The sequence below is a fragment of the Petaurus breviceps genome, unplaced genomic scaffold (genome assembly GCF_028583685.1).
Source record: "Petaurus breviceps papuanus isolate PSGF00001 unplaced genomic scaffold, PetGlider_PUasm1.0 90654, whole genome shotgun sequence".
In the NCBI taxonomy this organism is placed as follows: domain Eukaryota; kingdom Metazoa; phylum Chordata; class Mammalia; order Diprotodontia; family Petauridae; genus Petaurus; species Petaurus breviceps.
Window position 1 is genome coordinate 5,313,737 of NW_027187301.1, and position 22,481 is coordinate 5,336,217.

The 22,481-nt window shown below is 40.7% G+C and overlaps 1 protein-coding gene across 2 annotated transcripts in view; it reads right to left on the reverse strand.

The window, feature by feature from the left end:
* Nucleotides 1-3,296: 3,296 nt before the first annotated feature.
* The window catches only part of LMLN (leishmanolysin like peptidase), a 57,543-nt gene continuing 38,358 nt past the window's right edge, over nt 3,297-22,481 (reverse strand). The window contains exons 13-17 of one of the 2 annotated variants that reach the window (XM_069064979.1): nt 18,229-18,361; nt 17,742-17,901; nt 12,221-12,351; nt 10,097-10,307; nt 3,297-5,953 (exon numbers count right to left, since the gene is read on the reverse strand). In XM_069064979.1, coding sequence (XP_068921080.1) covers nt 5,853-5,953; nt 10,097-10,307; nt 12,221-12,351; nt 17,742-17,901; nt 18,229-18,361 — 736 coding nt within the window. In that variant the 3' untranslated portion in view covers nt 3,297-5,852. Of the gene's footprint in view, nt 5,954-10,096; nt 10,308-12,220; nt 12,352-17,741; nt 17,902-18,228; nt 18,362-22,481 lie in introns of those variants that run through there. The other variant, XM_069064980.1, reaches the window with a different exon arrangement.

The window sequence follows — 22,481 nt, forward strand, 5'->3', positions numbered from 1 at the left end:
ATCATAGGATCTTAGATTTAGAGTTAGAAAGGCCCTTAAAAGTCATTAAGTCCAAACTTATTTTAAAGATGAAGAAATTGAGGCTGAGAATTAAAGTGACTTGTCCAAAGTAATTAAGTTGAAGTCATTCTTCCATGATGGCACTAAACAGTCAATGAGTATTTTCAAAATTATACAAACATCTACACGTAAACCTTAAAGATCTATGTAAATACCTGGCAAAATAGAAGATATTCTTGACTCCTGCATGAGAACACCTGGATACACATTTTATTCAATGGCCTACAAATTAGTCTTTGAACATTCAAGTCCTAACCCTTTAAGATGCTGGTCCAGGACAGCATCAGGGATGTCTGTTTCATAGCAGTAATTCCATTTCAAAAAAATTGCTACAGATAAGAAGGTTCATTTTATCAGATACAATGGTGATATTCCAAGGTAACTTTATTTCACTGAGAATATCTGAATGTAGAAGTCCATTATTGGAACAGCAATATCACAGAACCAGTTTAAATATTACTACATATACAAAGCAAAACCCTATATACTTGGGGTGGCCAGGTAGCACAGCAAGTAAGAGCACTGGCCCCAGTGTCGGGATGACCTGGGGATTGAATCCGGGCTCAGATACTTAGCACCACACCCAGAAACACCTGGCCATGTAACCTTGAGCAAGTTACTTAACTCCAATTGCTTAAAAATAAACAAAACAACCCTATATACTTACTTTAAAAGAGAATGTCATCACATTGCTTCCCATACATGTGAAATTCTGTCTACCCTGGCAAGAGAAAAAAGAAAGCGCTCACAATCCAAGTGATTCCATATATATATATATATATATATATATATATATATATATATATATGGGATTCCAGCAATATATTACATCCCAAATACATTTTCTCTTCTTTGAACACCAGACACCTTTCTTAAATTTTATTGACAGGAAAAATCAAACAATTACACAAGAACAGACATATAGTCTAAAGGGCTGAGTAAATATAACTGCACAACAAAATACCAATATCTTTACTCTTACCTTTGCTGTATTGCTGCCAACCGCTAAATCCCTTAAACTGTGTTATCAACTGTTTTTGTTATTTTGATATTAACACAAAAAACTGAAATAAAATACCGGAGGCCATAATCAGACTTTCACATCAAAGGGCATTTTGAATTTCTGTAAATTTCATCAACCACATTGACTTTTCTATTAAAGGCAGAAAAATATCCTTGTAAAGTACACCACCAAGTACTTCTGGTTTCATTTTCCCCTCTATGATGAGATAAAGTGTTGCCTTAAAGAAAAAGAGAAGTGTCCTAGATTCCCTTTCTTGCTTCTACTCCTGCTATAAGGGAAAAAAATCTGTCTCCAGAACCAGTCCCCATCAGCTATATATGGCAAGTACTTACACCACAAAGAATGGTTCTATGATAACATTCCTATGGCATATGCTGAAGTGTCAGTAATGTGGGCTCTGCGGCTGGTTCCTGAGAGACTGTGTCCACTATCATACCCAACTGGGTCATGAAATGGGCCTGGAATAGTTTTAGCCAGTGTTACTCCACTCCTGCTTCCTTCTCCTTGTTTGAGGGTGGCTTACCTGCTGAAATTCCATAGAGTTCTATACAAATTCTTTGTGCTCTGGACTAGAGAACTGGGTCCTCATTTAGACTTGAAATAGAAATGCTGAATTGTGGTCCAGAATAAAAAGTGAATAACCTGTTCTTCCTCCAAATGCATGGCTTGCATTTGTATTCCTTATTCAGATTTTAAAACAAATGATGATGCTTAGGAAATACAAGATGCAAGTTACTTTCTAATTTGTGTTTATTATGTCAATGTTACAGATACATTTTACCCAAGAATATCTTAAATTTACAAGTTCCCCATAAATAAAAAATGAGACTTTAAATCTTCAATCTTGTTTAAAAAAAAAAACACAAACAGAAGTTAGAATAATCTACTCCAAATGTAATTTATGCCAAAAAAGTAAATAATCTTGTTGAAGGTAAGTTTGTTCCCTCTTCAACAAAACAATCCTTGATTTGTAGAATGATCTTCATTAAAATGCTGACATTTTTCTGCATGGTCAGAAAGGTCTTGGCACTAAAGGCTAGTGCTTTTCAAGCAATGGGACCTGCAGGATCAGTGCAGGAAGCATACTATTTCTGCCAGCTGCTAATAATCTTCCTTCTTCCCATGCCATTTCTAAGAACATCATGGTTGAAAGGATAATATTATAAAACCAAGAGCATGCTTTATCAAACACAGCATGCACGTAAAGTATATTCTAGAAATGGGATGCAGAACCATTCCTACTCCGTGGATGCTTCACAGTTGTAAGGTAGGTGAGGAAACTGGGTTAGAAAGAACAGATGATTTGTTCAAGGTCATGTGACCAGCTAATCTTTTTTTTCTTCTCAATGACCACAAGGTTAATATTGAAGATTCCAATCATGAAATATCCTGGTGAACCTTGTTTCCTTCTAAAACTATTTTGAGAAGGATGAGAAATTCCATTGTTATAACTTTAAACAAAGAAGTCTGGTTGAGAATGAAGGTACATAGTGGTAGTTTAAATTTAAAAAGGGGGAGGACAAGGAAGGACACGGGGAAGATCCTGTGTAGGCAGAAGAGGGAATCATATTAAAATTTTCTATCTAAAATCTATCCAAACAATGGCATGGGTTGTATTCTGAGGTAGTGAATTCCCTGTCACGGGAAATATTCAAGCAGCAGTGGGATGACCACCTGACAGGGATGTTATAGTGAGGTTCCTGTACCAGGAAGGGGGTTGGACTAGATGACCTTTGAAATCCCTTTCAACATCAGGTTCTTTTTATACCTGTTTGTTTCTCCAGTCAAATCAAGTCTGTTTGCTGAAATGGCTTTTATTTCCTATAAATTCTGTTCTTTAAAACCTGAGACATTTTTTACTTCATACTTTAAATGATTCAGAAGTTAACATGAGTAAAATGCATCTATGACTTCATGGAAAACGGAGGTATTCGGTTTTACAAGGACATTTCCCTTCCTGGGTCTGAAAGCAGCTCCATGGATTCTCTGCTGCTCTCCACTCTTCTCCTGTCCCCATCTCCTTTTCATCATGGCGGCAGTCTTTTCATCCTACCTGCTATTTCTGTAGTAACTTGGTTTTGTCTTTTCTAATATGAAATAACCTGCCATGGGATATGTGTTTTCCATAGGAGCTGAGCCATTTACAATTTTCTAGCTTTCAGAATTTCTATCCCCCAAAGGAAAACATTCTCACAAAACCTGAACTGAAATATCAGGGTATTAAAACCATTCTTTATTCCATTGCTACACTCCAGCAGATCAAGAAATGTTTCTTAAAACCTCCCTGGAAAAGCTATAGAGGGTTAGTTAGTCCTCTAAACACAGTTGACACATCTTCTACAACTAGTGGAACATAATACAATGTAAGTAATAACCATTTTTCAAGCCATTATCTGACAGGGAGGAAGACACCAATACAGCTCATTACTTATGGACATCAAGACGCTCAACCCCAAGCTTATCAAGGTTCATATTTGTACAGACACAACACTGGGTTACCAGATTGCAAATGTAATAAATATACACAGAAGTAAAAATGTCAGCTATATCATCAAGAAAGTAGTTAGTGCAAATATAATTATATTAAGAAAAATAAATTAAGATATCTTTCAAGTATAAAAGCACCATGCTCTGAAACAATGCTTCCAAAGTCTATTACTGTACGACAGTCAGAAGATAACAATACCTACCCACCCTTGTGAATCTACTGTATTTTTAACTACAAAATTTTGGCGAAATTGTGTTGTCCAGTTCAAGTGATTCCTGAATGGCTATAGATAATTGACTTCAGGTCAATTCTTAGTCATTAATTTCTTTTTAGAAATGGCTAACTAAGCATTCCTCGTGTCCTGACTTCCCTGAAGTGCATGTGCATATCAGGCAGACTTAAAAACTAAGCTTGTGTGCTTCCTAAACACTACCCTTGTACTGTTCTGTTTAGCTCAGTGTCGTCTACATCAGAGACTCCCAACAAGAACAGGCAAGAAGGGGTTAATTTTCATTCCACACCTGGGTCAAGGTTGCTGGGAAATTCAGCACCAGAGACTGGGATCTTCCTGGTAGCAGCGAGGACTGAAGTGCCAGCATCCCAGCCATTCTGGGAAGGGAAACTTTATAGCAAAGGGTCTGAGTGCAGAGGTCTATGCTGACCCCTTCCCATGTGGTATACAAACTGGCTTTCCTTCAATAGAGATACAAAGAAAAAATTCTCTTTCTTTAGGCTGGGTGTCAGTTATTTCTGGGCTTTAATATACAAATTAAGGACATGCGCTGCCCAGTTAAGGCTTATTGATGTAGACTGTCAAAGCTATTGCTTATTAGCGTGTCTGGATTTCTTCTTTGCCCTCACACCCTTTGTACTGTATTATTAATACTTGGTCATATTCTTTCTCTCCCCAACCAGCAGATAGGTATACATGTGCTCTCTGGAGAGAACATGGGTTGTTTTATGTTGGCCTCTGTATTCCCAATATCTACCAAGACTGCCGCACATAATCAATGGGTGCTGAAGTGAACTGGATTGTGCCAGGACTCAGACCTGGGGCTGTCCCCTCCTGATGGTACAGGAAATTCAGGTGTGAGTCCTTGAAGAAATGCTAAAGTGCCTCCCCACTTCTGTGACCCCAGGCAAAAAGCCTTGGAGCTGTGATGCCGAGGAGAGACCCCAATACCTATTTCCCAACACATCTGTCAGACAACCCAAAATGCTGTGCGTGGCTTCCTTCAGCTTTCCTTCCATGGCAGGCAGTAACTCCTTTCCCTATCCCTATGAAAAGCAGCATGTGCCTGTCCAGACCAGGGCTTTCTCTTTAACCCTGGCTGGCTTGGGTCACAATGAGAGCCTTCTGTTACTGTTAGGACTAGAGCTATCAATGCTTCTACCTTAAAAACCTCCAGGTCCTCTCTCCCCTTCTATGGTCACATTCTCAGTGCCTATCATAATGAGTAGCTGTCTTAGTAGTTCTTACTCTTTCACAAGTGTTTTTTTTCCAGAAGTCATTAAACTATGACCTTAATCAAGAACACAAATGGTCTGTGATTGAATATTAGATTCCAAAGGTTAATAAGAAAAGATACTGCTGGGAAAGTCTGTCAAAAAAAAAACAACAACCCTAAACAGAACCTATCATCAGGAGAACTAGATAAACACAGTTCAGTTCAGCTACTACTTTGAAAAAGGTAGGCATGATTAAGTTACAGAATGAAATTGCTTAAATAAAGCAATGCCATTGAACTAACTTTCAGCACAATGATGTAAAGGAAGGTCCCATGAACAGCATTAAACTCAAAAGACCCATAAGTCAAATGAGAGTTCACAATTTTGAAAAACTCCACAGGATTCAACAGAATTTAGGATTCTGCAACGATCTGCTGGTGGGCAGCCAATCTACTTTGGCGCCGGCAGCTGATCTCGTCCATGATTTCTGACAGCAAACACTGAGGTATATAATTAGTTCGATGATTCATTAGTCACCCCAAGGACGTTTTCAAAGGAATTCAAGAAAACCACTGAGGATGATCACTGGTCCTAAAACACTAAAGGACTTGGCAACTGATAAGACCACGCTCCTTCTCAAAGCTTGGTCAATCAAAGCTCTAGGTGTGGAGAGACTGCTTCAAGGTCTGGCTGTGATCCATCAGCAGTTCCCAAGCTGAAGTCACAACTGCGTCTTCGGCCTTTTTCCACAGGCTGGCCCCTGTCTAAGTTGTGTGCTCTGGCCAAGAAGAACAACATAAAAGAGGTTCTCAGGGATCCATCTTTTGACCACTAATGCAAAACACACAGAAGGAATCCAGCCAGGAGAGGAAACAGATTAGCCAGAAGCAGCCAGAGCGTGACAACCAGGCTGGAGGAACAGGAGCAGAGATCTAAAATCAGAAAAAAACAAGACTCATATTGTATGATCACACTGACATCACATACTTAAAATCTGATCAGCTTAGTACCTCAGAGTCAGCCTCAGGACAGTGTGAAAGGCAATTGATTTTTTACCTCCTCTCCTATCCTCTGAATAGACTGGTCACCCACATGTATTTGTTCTGTACACCATTATAAAGTGTTGGTCTGACAACCTGAGGTCAACCGATCCACAAAAAGGTGCTCACTGAGAAAAGTTAGCCCTCCCACAGGGTGTCTGAGGCCTCAAAACCTTTCAAAACCCAAAGGGAACTCAAAAGAAAGAAATAACTTTCTAAGACAGATAATTAAATGGAGTCAACATACGTGTTTAGAAAAATCACTGGTCATAAGATTAGGGCACAAAAATCACCTGTATTTTTATTTACTTGTAATAAAGAAAATATAATCTTACAAGAGTCACATTTGGAAACTGACCTACTTAAGAATTTATAGGTTCAGTATGAGAATTATAAAACCATAATTCATTAAAGGAAGATCTAACCAATGGAAGGGACATGTTAAAGAATGGCTCTGACTAACGGAGCAAACATGTTAATACTCCCCAAATTAATTTATACATTTAATGCAAAACCAATCATAATATCAATTATGAGGAATCCAATGAAACATGGAAAGATCTTTATGGAATAACACAAAGAAAAAAAAGCAAAACCAAAACAATGCAACGTGTGCTATAGCAAAAGTAAGAATTACCAAGTATTCACAGAACTTAAAGGAATCAACAGACAGAATTTTAACAAAAATTAATGACAACTTGAATTGCTTTGCTATTTTATACACTGAAAGTAAGTAATTTAAGGGTGGCTAGGTGGCACAGTGAATAGAGCACCAGCCCTGGAGTCAGCAGGACCTGAGTTCAAATTTGGCCTCAGACACTTAACACTTACTAGCTGTGTGACCTTGGGCAAGTCACTTAATGCCAACTGCCCTGCCTTCCCCCCTCCAAAAAAAAAACAACAAATGAAATTAGTGTAAACAGCAACATCAATTTTCATTGTTTGTAAGAAAACACTCAATTTTAAAAGTGAAATATCTTGAGCATCAATGGAGTATAGAGCTGTCTGAAAGGGGTTGTATTAATATTCTGGGCTAGGAGGAAACAGGAATAAGAATGGAGAAGGAGAAGCTGAACAGGCCAGAGGCACAGTCTGCCTGTTGAGACACTGACTGCCTCCAGGGCTAGCTGGCCTTCTCAGTGCCTGAAGCATGGTTCCATGTCAAACCTGGAGGTGGCTTTATCACTAGAAATGACACTGAAAAAGGCACCCTGCCATCTGCTCTGCGTGCGTGCAGGAAGCACCCCTGGCCTTCCCTGTCCCCCTTTAGGGCATGAGCTCTGCAGCAGCAGGAACTCCCTGCCTTTCTCTCTGTGACCCCCACACTTAGCCCTCTTCCTGTGGAGGGCGTGATCACCATCCTCCCCGTCCCTCAGGCTCCTCACTCTCTCTCACTGGCAAGGCCTGTCAACTTTACCTGCACACACCCCCTTCTCTCCTCCTGACACTGCCACCACTCCAGTACAGGTCCTTATCACCTCATGTCTGGACTGCTACAATATAACCTCCTGGTGGGTCTGCCTGCCTCAAGTCTCTCCCCACTCCAGTCCAGCTGAGCAGACTCTGCTATCAGAGTGATCTTCCTAAAGTACAGGTCTGACCACATCACCCCTACACTCAATAAACTCCAGCAGCTCCCTATCACTTCCAGGATCTGAGAAAGAACTGTGTTAGGCATTCAAAGCCCTTTGGAGCTTGCCTTCTCCCAACCCCACCTCAGAGTTCACACCCTCTGTGTATTCCTCAATCCACTGGTCTTCTTGCTGTCCCTCAAACAAGACTCTCCATCTCCTGACTCCGAGCATTTTCAGAGGCTGTCCCCCACCATGCCTCAATTGTTTTCCCTCCTTATTTCTGCCTTTTGGCTCTTCTCAAGTCCCAATTCTACCTTTCCTAATCTCCCTTAATTTTAGTGCCTTCCTTGTAGATTATTTTGAATCTATCCTGCATATAGCTTATTTGCACAGAGTTGGTTTTTATATTGTCTTTCCTTTTGGACTGTGAGTTCTTGAGGAAAAGGACAGTCTTTTGCCTTTCTTTGTACCCCTAGGGCTTACATGGTACCTGATACACAGTATTATAAATGTTTAATGACTATTTCATAAATGCCCTTTCATTTCTTTATTTAGTCACTGAGTCAGGGTGACAAGTCAAGACTAATTCTCATTATCTGAAAACATTTCTCAAATAGAGGCCCTAGAAGAGCCTGGTCTTCCTTAAATGCCAGGCTGAAGGGTTTGTATTTTATCCCAGAGTCTGACAAAGGTAGACAATGAATGTTTCTGAGAAGGTGAAGGGTGTGGTCAGCCCTGTGCCGTAGGAAGATTATCTGGGCAGAAAATCCGCAGACCAGCCTTGGCCATTCTACCTGTACCGTCCTCTAGTAGTGTTTTCTGCTTCCTCTCACAGGCCCCCCACCTATTTCGGGCACTCTTCACCTGTCTGTACCATTGTAACAACCTCCTCACTAGCCTCCCTCCTTCCAGGCTTCCCCTCTTCAAGCTTCTTCTCCAGCTGCCAGTCTTCCCCAGGCACAGGTCTGACCTGTTGCCTTGGCAGGGCCTTCTGAGCCTTTCCCAGTTTGGCTCTTGCCCCCTTCACAGATGATTTCCTATCACTGTCCTTGACATGCTTCATGTTCTAGCCAAACAGGCCACTGGTACTTGTCTGACATGGGCACATCCCTGTCCCGTCCCCCCCACCTCCCGGGACCTCACCATCACCTGTTAGACACCTCCACACAGAGGCCAACTTCCTATGGGCAGCACGTCCTGAATTATGAGTAATTTCTCCTCTTCCAATCATCTTGTACTGACTTAGGTTTGCACAATGTGTCTCTGCCACCCTCATTCTCAGCGGAAGGGAGGTTTCTTGACAGCAGGAACTATTTTCCCCATCCTCTTAGCATGCCTTCAGGCAGTAGAAGGCACTTAATAAATACTTGTCGAATTAATCAAATTACTGGGTGCAAAATAGATTTTGTTTCTGAGTAGGAACAATTTTTTTCTCCAATTACTCTAGCCCGCTGGAAGTGAAAAAGCACTGAATTAAAAAAAAACAACTGGGTGCCAATTCATAGGACTGCATTCTCAAACTCCGTCCCTCCTTTCTATTGAGAGCTTAAGCCTAGGGGAGAAAAACTGCAGCTCCCAAGGACTTCAAAGGAGGAGAACAGAAAGTCAAATTAGAAGATTAAGTTAGGGTGAGAAACCCCTGAACTCTGGCCTGACTCCACTCCTCACTTTGATCATGCCCGTGCGGCAGGTATCCAAAAATTACAGCCTCATTCATGCCGTAGTTCAGATGTGCAATAAGGATTTCAGGGGGTTTGGTTTTGTTTTGTTTTCTGGAAGGATTTAAGTTTTAGGTTATAACACTTTAAAACCTACACACAAGATCCATCAGTTGCTCCAAGAATGTCACTCTATGTGGGTGCATCTTCCTTTCCTGGGTCTCTTTTGGCTGTGAGAATGCACTTCCCACTTTTCCTCACCTTAACCAGTCATAATACAGGACTAGAGTAGATGTATTTTGAAAAAATGCTTTACTGTAGAGTTTTATGTTCCATTCAGTTTGCTAATTTTAAAGGTAGATGAAAAGAAATTTTCTCTTAAATAAAATAAGGTGTTTTTCTTGCTGATAGTTCTTCTCTGTGGATCAGGTCTTGGCAGGTCAGAGGTTCTCTAGACTGGCATTTACTAAGTCTTGTCTATCTTGGTTGTTTTTCTTTTTTGGCTTTTTGGAGGGGGGGGAGGGCAGGGCAATTGGGGCTAAGTGACTTGCTCAAGGTCACATGGCTAATTTTGTGTTAATTGTCTGGGGCCAGATTTGAACTCAGGTCCTCCTGACTCCCAGGGCTGGTACTCTATTCACTGTGCCACCTAGTCACCCCTCTACCTTGGTTTTTAGGGCCCAAAGACAGTGAGAAAAATTTTCAACAGAATAGAAGAAGAAGAATCTGGCAAAAAGATTTTCCATCTATTCTTAAGAGTCCTGAAAAACTGGATTTTAATTATTTGATGGACACTCACTTACCCAGTGGTAAAGCCCTCGTGAGGTTGGAAATTGGAGGATCTGTTTCTGGAGGGCAGAGTTCACAGAAGTCCCAACATGCTGGGCAGAGAAGGTCCCCATCATGTACCCAGCCATTTATCTGAATGCTTACAGGGAGGACCTGACCTGCCCGACTGCACAAATATGTGGTGTTCTGGACCCAAACTTTCAAGCCTTGGGGAGAACAAGAAACCTTAAAACAAAGGGGAGGAAAAAACCCTAGCTCAGTAACATTCTAGAAAATTAAGACATCCTATGAATATAAACAGAAATCTTTTAACATATCACCACTAGAGAACACCATTTGCTCTGATAAGTCAATGAGCATTTATTAAACACTTACTATGTGCCAGATGCTGTGTTCTAGGAACCAACATGATTCAGAAGGGTTTATTGATAGATGTATTTGAGAGGTCCTTACTCTAGGAACAGTTTTCCAAAGTGAGTAGCTAGAAAGCATGGTGAATATTGTAATAGATTCTGCCTTGGACACTTTGTGACTCTGGGCAAATCCTTACAAAGTCCAATTGGAAAAATGTTACTGGAAAAATATTTCACTCTTTAATACAGCCAACAGTTATTTTTTTTTAAGATACCTTCCAAACTTAACATTGAGAGTTTAGAAAAGTACTAAAACAATCATTCTATTAACTATCTCTTCTCAATTATTCTAGCCTGCTTTTTCTTATCATATTTTTAAGTCACAGAAATTTCTTCCTTTTTTTTTTTTCCTGCAAGGCAAACAGGGTTAATTGACTTGCCCACAGTCACACAGCTAGTAAGTGTCAAGTGTCTAAGGACAGATTTGAACTCAGATCCTCCTGACTCCAGGGCTGCTTCTCCAGCCACTGTACCACCTAACTGCCCGCTGGTTGAAGCAATAAGGGTTAAGTGACTCGCTCAGAGTCACACAACTAGTAAGGGTCTGAGGTTAAATTTGAACTCAGGGCCTTTTGACTTTGGGGCCAGTGTTCTATCCATTGTGACACCTAGTTGCCCCAGCACAGAAATTTCTCACGCTCTTACAAAACTTACAACTTACAAAACAACTGTATTTTAGAAGTTCATTTGTTTGGAACTCAGAATGCATTTTCCATCAATAATACTATAAATGGTTGGTCAGGATGCCAGGGTACCCTACAAAATCATAATCTGCAGAAATGGAGACTGGTTCCAGCTCTTTAAGGCTAGCACGGTGACCATAGTGGAATGGGCTCTGGCCTTGGGAGTAAGGGAACCTGGGCTCTTATCCCAGCAGCTCCAGCAATTACTAGCCCTGTGACCATGGGCAAATAACTAACACAGCTAAACCAGATACTGCCTGCAATACTCTGCTTTGTAAACCATAAGACACTATGCCAATGTGAGTTGTCATAAATAAGGTTCAGAGAAGTTCACTGTTCAGTCCTATCCCACCAACCTTGCATTTTTTAAAGGTGTTTTTAAATCAGAGGATGGCTAATGATTATTATTTCAATTAATTCTTGATATGATGACTGTCTTCTATTTTCACATACAGAAATAAAGAATGAAGTGGTTCACTCTTTGCATTTCCAGTTTTAAAGAGGGAAGAATTATTTACCAATAATAGATACTGATTTACTATAACACTGAGCTTCCCTCCCCCCCACCCCAAATCTAGGTGGAGGAACTCCCAGTGTGAAAAATGCATTGAAAAAATGCATTGATAAACCTCTCATCATTGACTAGTCTTCAAATGGTATCTGAGGCACTAAGAGGTTAAGTGGCCTATCCATGGTCACTTAGCCCATATAGAACAGAGGCAAGGCTTGAGTGTCGAGCTCCCTGACTCCAAGTCTGTCCATCTATCCACCAGATCATGCTGCCACACAAGGCTTTTTTAAAACTTAAAAAAAACAACACCACCGAATGCAAGTCATACTCAAGGGAAAGAAAAACATTCTCTGTCATGGAAACAGAGATGAGTCTTAGAGTCAAAAAAATAAAGAAAAAAGGGTAGCCAAACAAGCCCCTACACACAAAAAGGGAATGAAAGGACTTATAAAAAATAGCATATACAAAAAACAAATCCACCCTCTGAAAAAAGCTTTATTCAAAGACACTGACAATGATCATCTGGTTTACCTGGTAACATCCACTCCCCCAGTCAGGATAACTGAGCTTCTTTTCACATTTTTCCATGACAAACGCAGACTTTTGGATTAGACATACTGAATGAGGTCCATATTTTTCAGCACCAAAGTTTTTGAAAGGTTCTGAAGTAAGTAAAAATGTATGTTTTAATTAAAAAAAAAAGGCACTTCGGTTCAATTTGTTAGAAACTGAAGTATCTCCACCATTCCTTTTGACTAAAGTCCTTTCAAATCAAAACCAGTTCTTAAAGGAATCTTGAAAGGAAGGCACCAAGCATAAAAGCACTGTATATCAAATAGCTATTAATAGTGAACAGTCACCTATATCAGAACACAGAAATTACGCTTCCTGATCATTCTTTGTCTGGCTACTCTTGGGACAATATTCTATTTAAAGTTTATCATTATTTGGCTGCATAAAGCACATTAAGGTCATCTTCTACGTTAGTTAACACTGGTAAACTTCCTTTTAAGTTCTGAGTTCAATTTTTAGTCCCCAAAATGTGGTAAGAGACTGGAAAACAAAAGATTGAGAAAAGTAAAGGCAGTAGATTTCTTTTGCCAAGAGTCTAGATAAGTGACTGATTCTCAGGTACATAAAATTACTATTCAGAGGAAGCTATTACTAGTCTTATGTATAAAAACAGAACAAGAAAATACCAGCTAAAACAAAGGACACAGAAGAACTTCCTGGTCACTGGAATTTTGAACACTGCAAGTGGGAGCCACCTTCATGGGAGACCTGGGCATGACAATGTCTAAGGAGTTCACGCTGTCTGGCAGGATGGGGGCTTCCAAGTTATCTGGTGGGAACATTCTGGGGACTAGAGACACTCTACACAGCTACACTTAGGGACCATCAATTTGAACTGAATCTTACTTCCTGAGATACTCAGTTATTTTAATTCATTCAAGCATCAGCCTACAGAGAAGAGCAGAAGGAGGCCTAAAATCTCTATAATCAATTCCCCATTTTTTTTGCAGAGCTGGGGGGCTATGGGTGTGGAACACTACAGATAATGTCAGATGTCATCAATGTATTGGTTAGTTTTGTTGACCTGTTTTTTCCTCTATTTTCTACTTTTTGTTATAAAGGATGGGTCTTTGGGAGGTAGGGAGAGAAGACTACATTAGCAAATGTAGGTGATGTAAAAACAAAAGATGGAATAAAAAAAGCATTTCTAAAAAAGAGGTTAAATGATTACTACTAATCCCAGGGATATAAGTCTGTAATCTCTATTTCCAATGGAAAGAGGTAAGCAGCAATTCTCATCTCTGCCTACGCCTTGCCCAATTCTCAAAACAATTCCTGATCATGACTGAACACTTTATAAAACAGATGATTTCCATTTAACAGAGAGAGTTTAAGTCCCAAATGAGTCTATTTTGAATTTGCAGAAGAAGCTGCTATGGCTTGAAAGGACTTCCAATGTCATCTAGTCCCATGTTGCCCTGAACAGGGGCCTCCCCTATACCCTCCCCCACAAAAGGTCATACAGCTTCTGCTTTCAGCCTTCCAGGAACAGGAACCCTCCACTTCCGCACAATTCTTTCCATAGCTTCTACCCACTGCTTCTAGTTTTGCCTACCAGGGACCCTGCAGAACAAGTATAAATCAGCTTTCACACAGCATATCTTCAAATACTTGAAGATGGTTAGTTACCATGCTACCCCCTAAGTCTGGCTTTGTTTCCAACATCCATACCATCTTGGTCCTCCCCCTCCCCCCACCTCCACACTCTCATGTGGGGTTACTGATGATTCAGTCAACAAGCATTTACTGCCATCTGTGAGGCATTCTCTGGGCTTAGTGCTGAGGATACAAAACAAAAGGTGCAACCACCTGCCCTTGAAGAGCTCCCATTCTGACAGAAGACAAGAAAGTGAGTACAAATGTTGAGTATATGGAGAATATAAATAATCAATCATTTAACTCTATCCCAAGAGAATTGACTTTGTAAAAAGGGTTTGTGGCATGCACAGGAATACACAGGGGGCTCAGATGAGCTGTGAGGAGACAAAGAGCGAGGGGATTATGTGGTCACTAAGCCTCCATTAATGCAGCTGCAAGTCCAATCGGTTTTTGTACTAGTGCCCTCAGAGCGACTGTGCTGACCATCATTACCTGTTGTCCAGCCACACCTGTCCCATTTGTCATGCACAATTTATCTGTTTTAATACAGGCACAGAACTTTACATTTATTCTTATTCAATTTGATCCTATTCCATTCAGGTAATAGTTCCAGCCTGCCAAAATTATCCCATTTTGTTTGAAAAGATTTTTTGATACATTTTTCACTTAACAGAAGCTTCCTAATAAACTCTTTCTTACAAAGTACATTCTTTGGGAAAAAAGTTAAATGACTGATTATCAATATTAATCAATATTAATACTGACTGTTAATGCACATTTATATGGAGCGACCTTCATGTCTTGTCAGAATGTGAGAGTTCTGAGGGTAGGGGCTATTTCACTTTTGTTTTGTATCCCTAGGACTTAACACAGTGCTTGGCACATAGTAACCACTTAATAAATCCTGGCTGTTTGACTAAATGAAACAGAACAAAATACTTCAATGTTAAGAGAATGAAATAAATAGTGACCACTCGACTGTAAGATCATGGGAGAACCTGGCGTTCACCCACAAGGTTAACTGCCCTTCCCAATGCCGTGTCACCTTTCAGAAGGACACTCCACTGATGACACACTTTGAATAGCACCAGGAGGAGGGTGCTTGTGACTGTCCCTCCGGGGTGACACCAACACATTCAATACTACTCTTGGGGTCTGACTAACCAGTTTTGAATCTTTCATATTATCTACCTCTCCATCTCGTGGACAGGCTTTTGTCAAATGTCCTGCTGAAATCCAATTAAGCTTTGTCTGTGTCATTCCCCTGATCTAAGAATTAAAAAAAGCAAGTGAATTCAGACAGGTATCATCACTTCTCAGTGAAACCATCCTGGCTCTTAGAAATCAATGCTTCCCGTCCCTTTAATAATATATTCCAGAGTTCTACCAGGAATGGAATCAATCTCATCCACCTACAATCTGAAAATATCTGCTTCTTCCTCTAAATAAAAAAATAAATCATTGTACCTCACTTATTTTCAAAAAGCTTGACAGCCATAGGAAACAGAAGAACCAGCTGACTGAAGTTCCGGCACTCCCATTGATGACTAAGACATGGCAATGTCAGTTTTCATGACTTGTTAGGCCGATCACCTCAGAGATTCTGGAAAGGCCAATGAGTCAGCCTAACAGGGTTACCTAGGGCTGAATGTACATTTGGCAGTAGCTAGTATCCTCTTGCCAAAATGGGGTGGGCAGAAGCGAGCCTACAAGTGGGACATGCAGTGAGTTGCTTGTCTTTGGCGATACGGGGTCACAGGTGGCTTGGGACCCTTTTATAGTTTCAGGCCCAGGCAAGGGCAGAAGGTGACTCCTGATTGGCAGCCTCTTGAAATGCGGCTACTGCGCTAAGCCAAACATAAGTTTAATTCTGTTAGTGCAGGGATTCTTAACCTATTTAGTGTCATGGACTCCTTGGGCAGCTGGGGTGAAGCCTATGGACCACCTCTCAGAATTACATTTTTAAATAACTGAAAGAAATTCTACATTTCACTTAGAAGCTAGTAAAAATGAAAGCATTTATTTTTCCATCCAAAGTAAAGGATTCCCCCAGAAATTTGTTCACAGACTCCTTGTTAAGAATCCTGATCTAATGCTTCTAGCTTTTGGAGTCATAAACCCACCCACTCTCAGCGATACCCAGCAAGTAAAATTTACCTCAACATATTAAGATTTCTAATTCCCTTGATTACTGATACTTCCAGCATTTGTGTAGAGATTATCTGAGAATGTGCTTCTGTTGTTGTTGCCCTTTCCTTACATACTGTCTTCTGTTAACTACTCATCTTCCCAAATGGTGTCCTCTTGCCTATGTCTTAGCTGCTGAGCCCTGTGGCATCTGTTTTTGCACCCACGCTCAAACCCACACACGTTGTTCTTTTCCTCTCTCTTGTGCTCCCGGTCAGATTCACAAATCCATCCCTATTTTTACTAGCCCTCATTAGCTACACTCGCATTTTGGTCATGAGCTATTCACTTCCCAGACATGCACCTCTGTACTGAAGCACCTCTCCTTCATCACTGACAGTGATAAAAACATCACGTGGTCCGAAAAGTCTCTAGCTTCTTGCTCAAGGTTTTATATCCCCTAAAATGCTTCTGAAGCAATGACGCTGATGATCCTTCTGTGAATCACCAGAAGCAGCTGGTGTTCATGCGGTGTGACAGGCCCCAGGAAGCCGTCACAGCCCAGGTACAGGAAGATGCTGAACCCTCCATGATCATTCACGTCATAGCAGCTCCAGGTACCCAAGCCCCTCTCAGCCAGGAGCTGTCAGCCACTTCTCAACTCTATACTTGTCCTCTCTAGTGGCAGTTAAGAGCATGGTGAGCTTCTTTACCCTCAGAGACTCACACCTCTATGGGAAGAGCTTCACATCCTGTTTTTTAAAACTATCTTGATGATTATATTTTAATATAATTGGTTTCTTTTTATAACCCTAGGAATCTTATTTTATACATTTGGAAACATTTTGCGAAAGGATCCATAGGTTTTACTGGCCTGCCAAACAGGATCATGACACAAGAAATCTAAGAACCCCTGCTCTAAAGGTTCACCAGTCTATCTTACCTTCCTACCCTGTTTCCCACTTTCCTATCCTTCCAACACAGATTAGTATCTGCCCTCTATCTCTTTGGACTTTTTATTGTTTTCCCTTTAAAATGCTTCTTTTAAGAAATATCCATTCTGAGTGGTCTCTCATATGGGTACTAATCTGCATTTTCTGTAACTATGCCTTTTCCTGGGCTCTGATATATATAGAAAAATGGCACCGTCTTCAGGTTGCCAGAATATTCCACTGCTCTACATACTTCCCAGTACTAAGACCTGTCGATCTTGCTATTACCTCTTGGAGATATCTCATGGGACTAACTGCCGTTGGAAAAATGACTCTTTTTTCCCCCCCAGGTGGTTCTTTTATGAGCATTTATTCACAGTGGGTCTTCCTGCCTTTTTTTTCTGTGTCTTTTCCCAATCTTTTCTCATGAATTGACTGTTATTTGGCCGCTTTTTTTGATGCATTAGAAACTTAATTAGCACATTTCTGCAAAAGCTTGAATGCAATCAAAAGCTGTCGTTAGCGATTGCCTGAGAACAGCTCTTACGCAGAAATCCAAATTTTTGACAGTCCTCACTTCTTCTTTTTATCCACTCAGCTCTTAACATTAGCTACAGCCTTACTTCCCTCCACTCTAGTTTCCACATCACAACACCTTCTCTACTTTTCTCACAGGGTTGTTGTGAGGATAAGGTGAGAAACTAAATATGAAAGTTTCTTGAAATGCTAAATGTGTTAAATGTAAAGTAGTATTAAAATGTTTAGTGACTAAAATAAATATTAACATGCCCTAAATGTGTTAATAAAACTACATCACTTGCCTGGTTGATTTTCCAATATTCTACAATCTGAACTGCGTTGAAATTCACCACTTATATGCCAATTAAATTCTTGATTGAATGGACAGTAGTCAGCAATCTCCACGGAGCCGCCATAATAAGGCAAATCTTCTACAGGTATTCCACTGAGGTCATCAAAGTACTACCAGAAAGGATAGAGAAGATAGGTGAGGGGAGCTTGTGACGTCTTCTGTTCAGAGCAGTCAAAATGCAAAGCAAATCTGTGGCACCAGGACCAGGCAGTCATGAAACATAAACGTTTCCACACACAAACAAGTAGAGAAAGAGAGGTTTGCACAAAGAACCGCAAACCTTCCACATACGGTTTGTCTGATTTAAGGTACGGCCCCTCAGATTTAACACGGGAACCTCAGGCTGCCCTTTCTCTCTGGGCCTCTTTTTAAACCTTAAGGTGAACACTGAGGACAAGTTCATTCTCATAGTGCTGCTCCAAAGAAGAAACTGTTACCTGATATTCCTGGGGCAAGGGCTTGGGGAACTTCTGCAGGTTACACACGGCAACTGCTCTCCGGTCTTGCCTGCAGGTTAGCTGCAGTGGATTACTTCTGAGTGTGTCACAATAGGGGGCTAGCACCTGTCTCCTGACCACAAAAAGAAGTATTGGGACTTAGAAAATGGCAGCTGTCTACCATGTCTCTTCCATAAAAACTCCAATACATTTCCACAGTTTGAAAGGAATTAAATTCTAGAATTGGATCAAAACTTCTTTTTCAAAGAAAAAGGGGGCTTAATTAACAAGACAAATGCCTCTTAGAATTGCAATTTATCACAAACTCCGGAAGCTCAGAGAAATCACAAACTAACCATTTCTTTTTTTTTTTATGAGCAATCGAGGTTAAGTAACTTGCTCAAGGTTACACGGCCAGTTATTTGTGGGTGTGGTGCTAAGTATCCGAGCCTGGATTTGATCCCCAGGTCATCCCAACACTGGAGCCGGTGCTCTTACTCGCTGAGCCACCTGGCTGCCCCAAACTAACCATTTCTAAGAAGGTCAGAGATCACTCCACTTTACAAACTTCTCAGAGAAGAACAAGGCATAATTCCCCACAGCAACATATTACAGTGTCTCAGATATTTAGGGTTAATAGTTCTTATCCATTTCTTATACTATGCTGTAAGAACTCATTCATTTGTTTCTCTGTCCTTGGTGAGAAGAATATGGTTGTTTATGTTTGCTGATAAATTTTAGTTAAATATTCAAAATAACTAGGCAAGAATTAAGGTTAAGTTGTAAAAAAAAACTAATAAGGTTTCAAACAAGCCAAATAGATGGTTTTGATGATAAACATTTTAGCTGTATTAAAAGACAAGTCAAATATACACAGAGTACAGTTTTTTCTGTATGTAGATGCAGAGAGCTAGGAGTGGACTTGGTCCTGCCTATTACCTTCTGAGCTTCCTAAGCTCAACTGATCTCTTCTCTCCATAAGCATTCCAAGCAGAAGGCCCTGTGAGTAAGAGCAGTCACTACAAGTCAGGATCACGGAAGCCAATTATCTACACTTATGATACCTCGGACCCTGGAGGAAGCCTTAGGGCAGCAGCCAAAATGGCAGCTGGGAACTGGCTTGTTTTATTGTTCCTGGACTCAACTGCTCTACAAATAGAAGTGAAAAGGCTTAACGACAAGGGAAGAACTTTGAAGGGGACCCACAGGTTGAGGTTTCTGAAAAATAAGAAAAAGGAAATCCCCTTGTGCAGTTTACTAATCAGAAAAAATCTCAAAGTACGATATTCAAAGTAGAAAAGTGTCCAAGAACTTCTTGGACTATGATGATGACCTTGCTCTGAAGTATCTTCATGCTTCATGAGTAATGAATTCATACCACTGGCAAGACGAGAAGGCAACGTGGAAGAACATTTTAACGGTAAAGTTATACAGAAATGTCAACTGTTCTGATTATGTGCCATTCTGCATTATAAACCCATCTTATGATAAAAGATGTAAAACAGTAATAAAAACTCATGACCTCAAATGTCTATCTACCAAGATCCAATGTTTAGGTAACAAATGAAAGGATACAGCAGTCATGATGCAAGGATTCATCAGCCCTCACAGGTGCCACTGAGATTGGATAGGAGGAATGGAGCCATGACTGGACCATGGCTCTTGAAGGGTGTATCTTACTCAAAATACACAGAATAGGTACAGGAAGGAGGGGTAGCATCAAATATTAAAGAGGCATATTTAAGGTGGGGAATCCAGCAATCAGAGAGGTAAAGAATCATGGGGAATATCTGGATAAAAAGTCAAAGGCAGGAGAAAAAAATTATTTTTGTCAACGTGTGCTATTGGCCACCTGGAGAGACAGAGGAAAGAGAGATAAGGAGGGTGAAAAACAGATTACAAGCATAGCACAGAGGCATGACACAATAGTGACAGGGATGTCAACCGTCTTAGCCATCTGCTAGAGCCCTCTGCCAAGGAAAGAGCAGTTAATAAATTCTTAACTTGCCTTGGTGATGATTTTATCTTTCAAATGATGAAGAAATATGGGAAAATGCTATTCTGCCTCTGGTTATGATCAACAGGGAGAAACTAATTGTTGGGTAGGAATGACGGTAACCTCAAAGGGAAATGAACAGTTCATCCTCAAGTCTCTGACAGAGGAGAAGTCTAAGAAGCAGTCTAACAAGCTCCTTACATTCTGGAGAGGCACATTTCAAAGGACCAGAGGAAAGATAGTTAGGATCTCATGGATGAAAATACTTCAGAAGAAGGTATCTGAGGAAGGATGAAGATGTTAAAAAAAATGAAATTATGAAAATAGAAAGTAAAACAATTCCAGTGGGTAGGAAAAATGAGATCTGTCTAAGAAGGTCAATGTGGATACACAGGGTACTCACCCAAATGACTTAGATTTTAAAAAGAAGTGTACAGAAAACTGAAACAAGACCAGACAAGAGAGAAATGACAAGAGTGTGGCATGATCCTACAAGAATGACATGCTAAAGCTTAGAGTGCTGAGGGAAGCTAAGGACTGAAGAAGAGATCTTTCTGCTATATTATATTAGAAGAAGGAAGAGCAGGGAAGGGAGAAGACCTTGGCTTGGGTAGATGGGCTGCGATGATGATGACCAGCAACAGGAAGAGGGCAGCTGAATTCTTACCAATTTCTTTTTCTGCAAACAAGAATGACTTTTACACTGGAAATGACAGAACACAACAGACCAACAGGAAGCTGATCCAAGGACACATGAGGAACCAAGAAGAGAACACCTGGGTCCCCAGAGGAAGCCCAGTCATCTGCCACAGATGAACTGCACCCTGAGCACCTGAAGGCACTGACAGAGGCAACTGCTGAGCCGCGGCCAGTGATCATGACGATCACTGCAATTGGGGGAGACAAGACCAGGCAAACATCCTCATTTCCACTGGATGGATTCAGAACACACTGGATAACTGGTTGTGAACAGTTTAATGTTAACAGAGCAAAAGTCTCTAGCAGAGTGGCTCAGGGATCTAGGCTGGGCTCTAGGCCGTTTAAAAATCTTATGAATGGGGGCAGCGAGGTGGCACAGTGAATAGAGCACGGGCCCTGGAATCAGGAAGACCTGAGTTCAAGTCTGACCTCAGACACTTAACACTAACTAGCTGTGTGACCTTGGGCAAGTCACTTGATCCCAATTGCCCTGCATTCCCCCCTTCCAAAAAAGAAAAAAGAAAGTGAAAAATCTTATGAGTGATCTGGATAATGGCAGAAATGTTATTTTTTGCAGATGATACCCAGCTAGGAAGAAGAGCTAATACACTGAATGACAGTCAGGATCCCGACAGGCTAAAGCACTGAGCTGAATCTAAAGAAATAAACTAAGTGGGAATAAATGTAAAAGCCTTGTGTCTAGGTATAAGAAATCAAACTCACAATATAAGATGGGGGAGATATGGTGAGAAACCCATAGTTCTGAAAAAGTTTAGGTTGTTTTAATGGACTATAAGCTCAATATGAATCATCAATAGTAGTGTGATATGGCAGCCAAAAATGCTAATACGACATTGGGTTGCATCAAGAGGGACAGAGCTTCTGGGACTAGGGAGGTGGTGGTCTCATTGTACTCTGCCGTCCTCAGGCCTCATGTTGAACATTATGTTCAGTCCACGACACCCCAGTTTAAGGAGGACGGAGGACACCAGTAAGCTGCAGAGTATCCACAGGAAGTAAATAACCAAGATAGCAAAGGACCTTAAGTCCATGACATTGGAGGATTGTCTGAAGGAGCTAGATACGATCAACCTAAAGAAGACTCAGTGGGGACACGGCAGTTGTCTTCAAGAACTTCAAGGACTATTGGGGGTTAGACTTGTTCTATTTGGTCCCAGAAGGAAGAACCAAGAACAAGGTGTAAAAGCTGCAAAAAGGAATATTCAGGCCTGATGCCAAGAAAAACTTCTTACCACGCAGAGCTGCCCAAAAGTAGAGTGGGCTGCTTCAAAAGGTGGTAGGTGCTCTCCTTTTGGGGGCCTTCAAGCAGGGACTGGATGACCCTGTGGCAGTTTTGTTATAGCTAAGATTCCTTTTGTATACGGATTGGCCTAGATAGCTGTGAGGTCCCCTTCCAAATTTCCCATTTGTTTGATATGTTCAAATTTTACCAACATATGTTTTTGTATATCACATTAACCAAAAACAGGAATATCAATCTGAATTCTACTCTATTTTCTCCCTAAATTTAATGCAAATATTTCCAAAGGTAAAATTA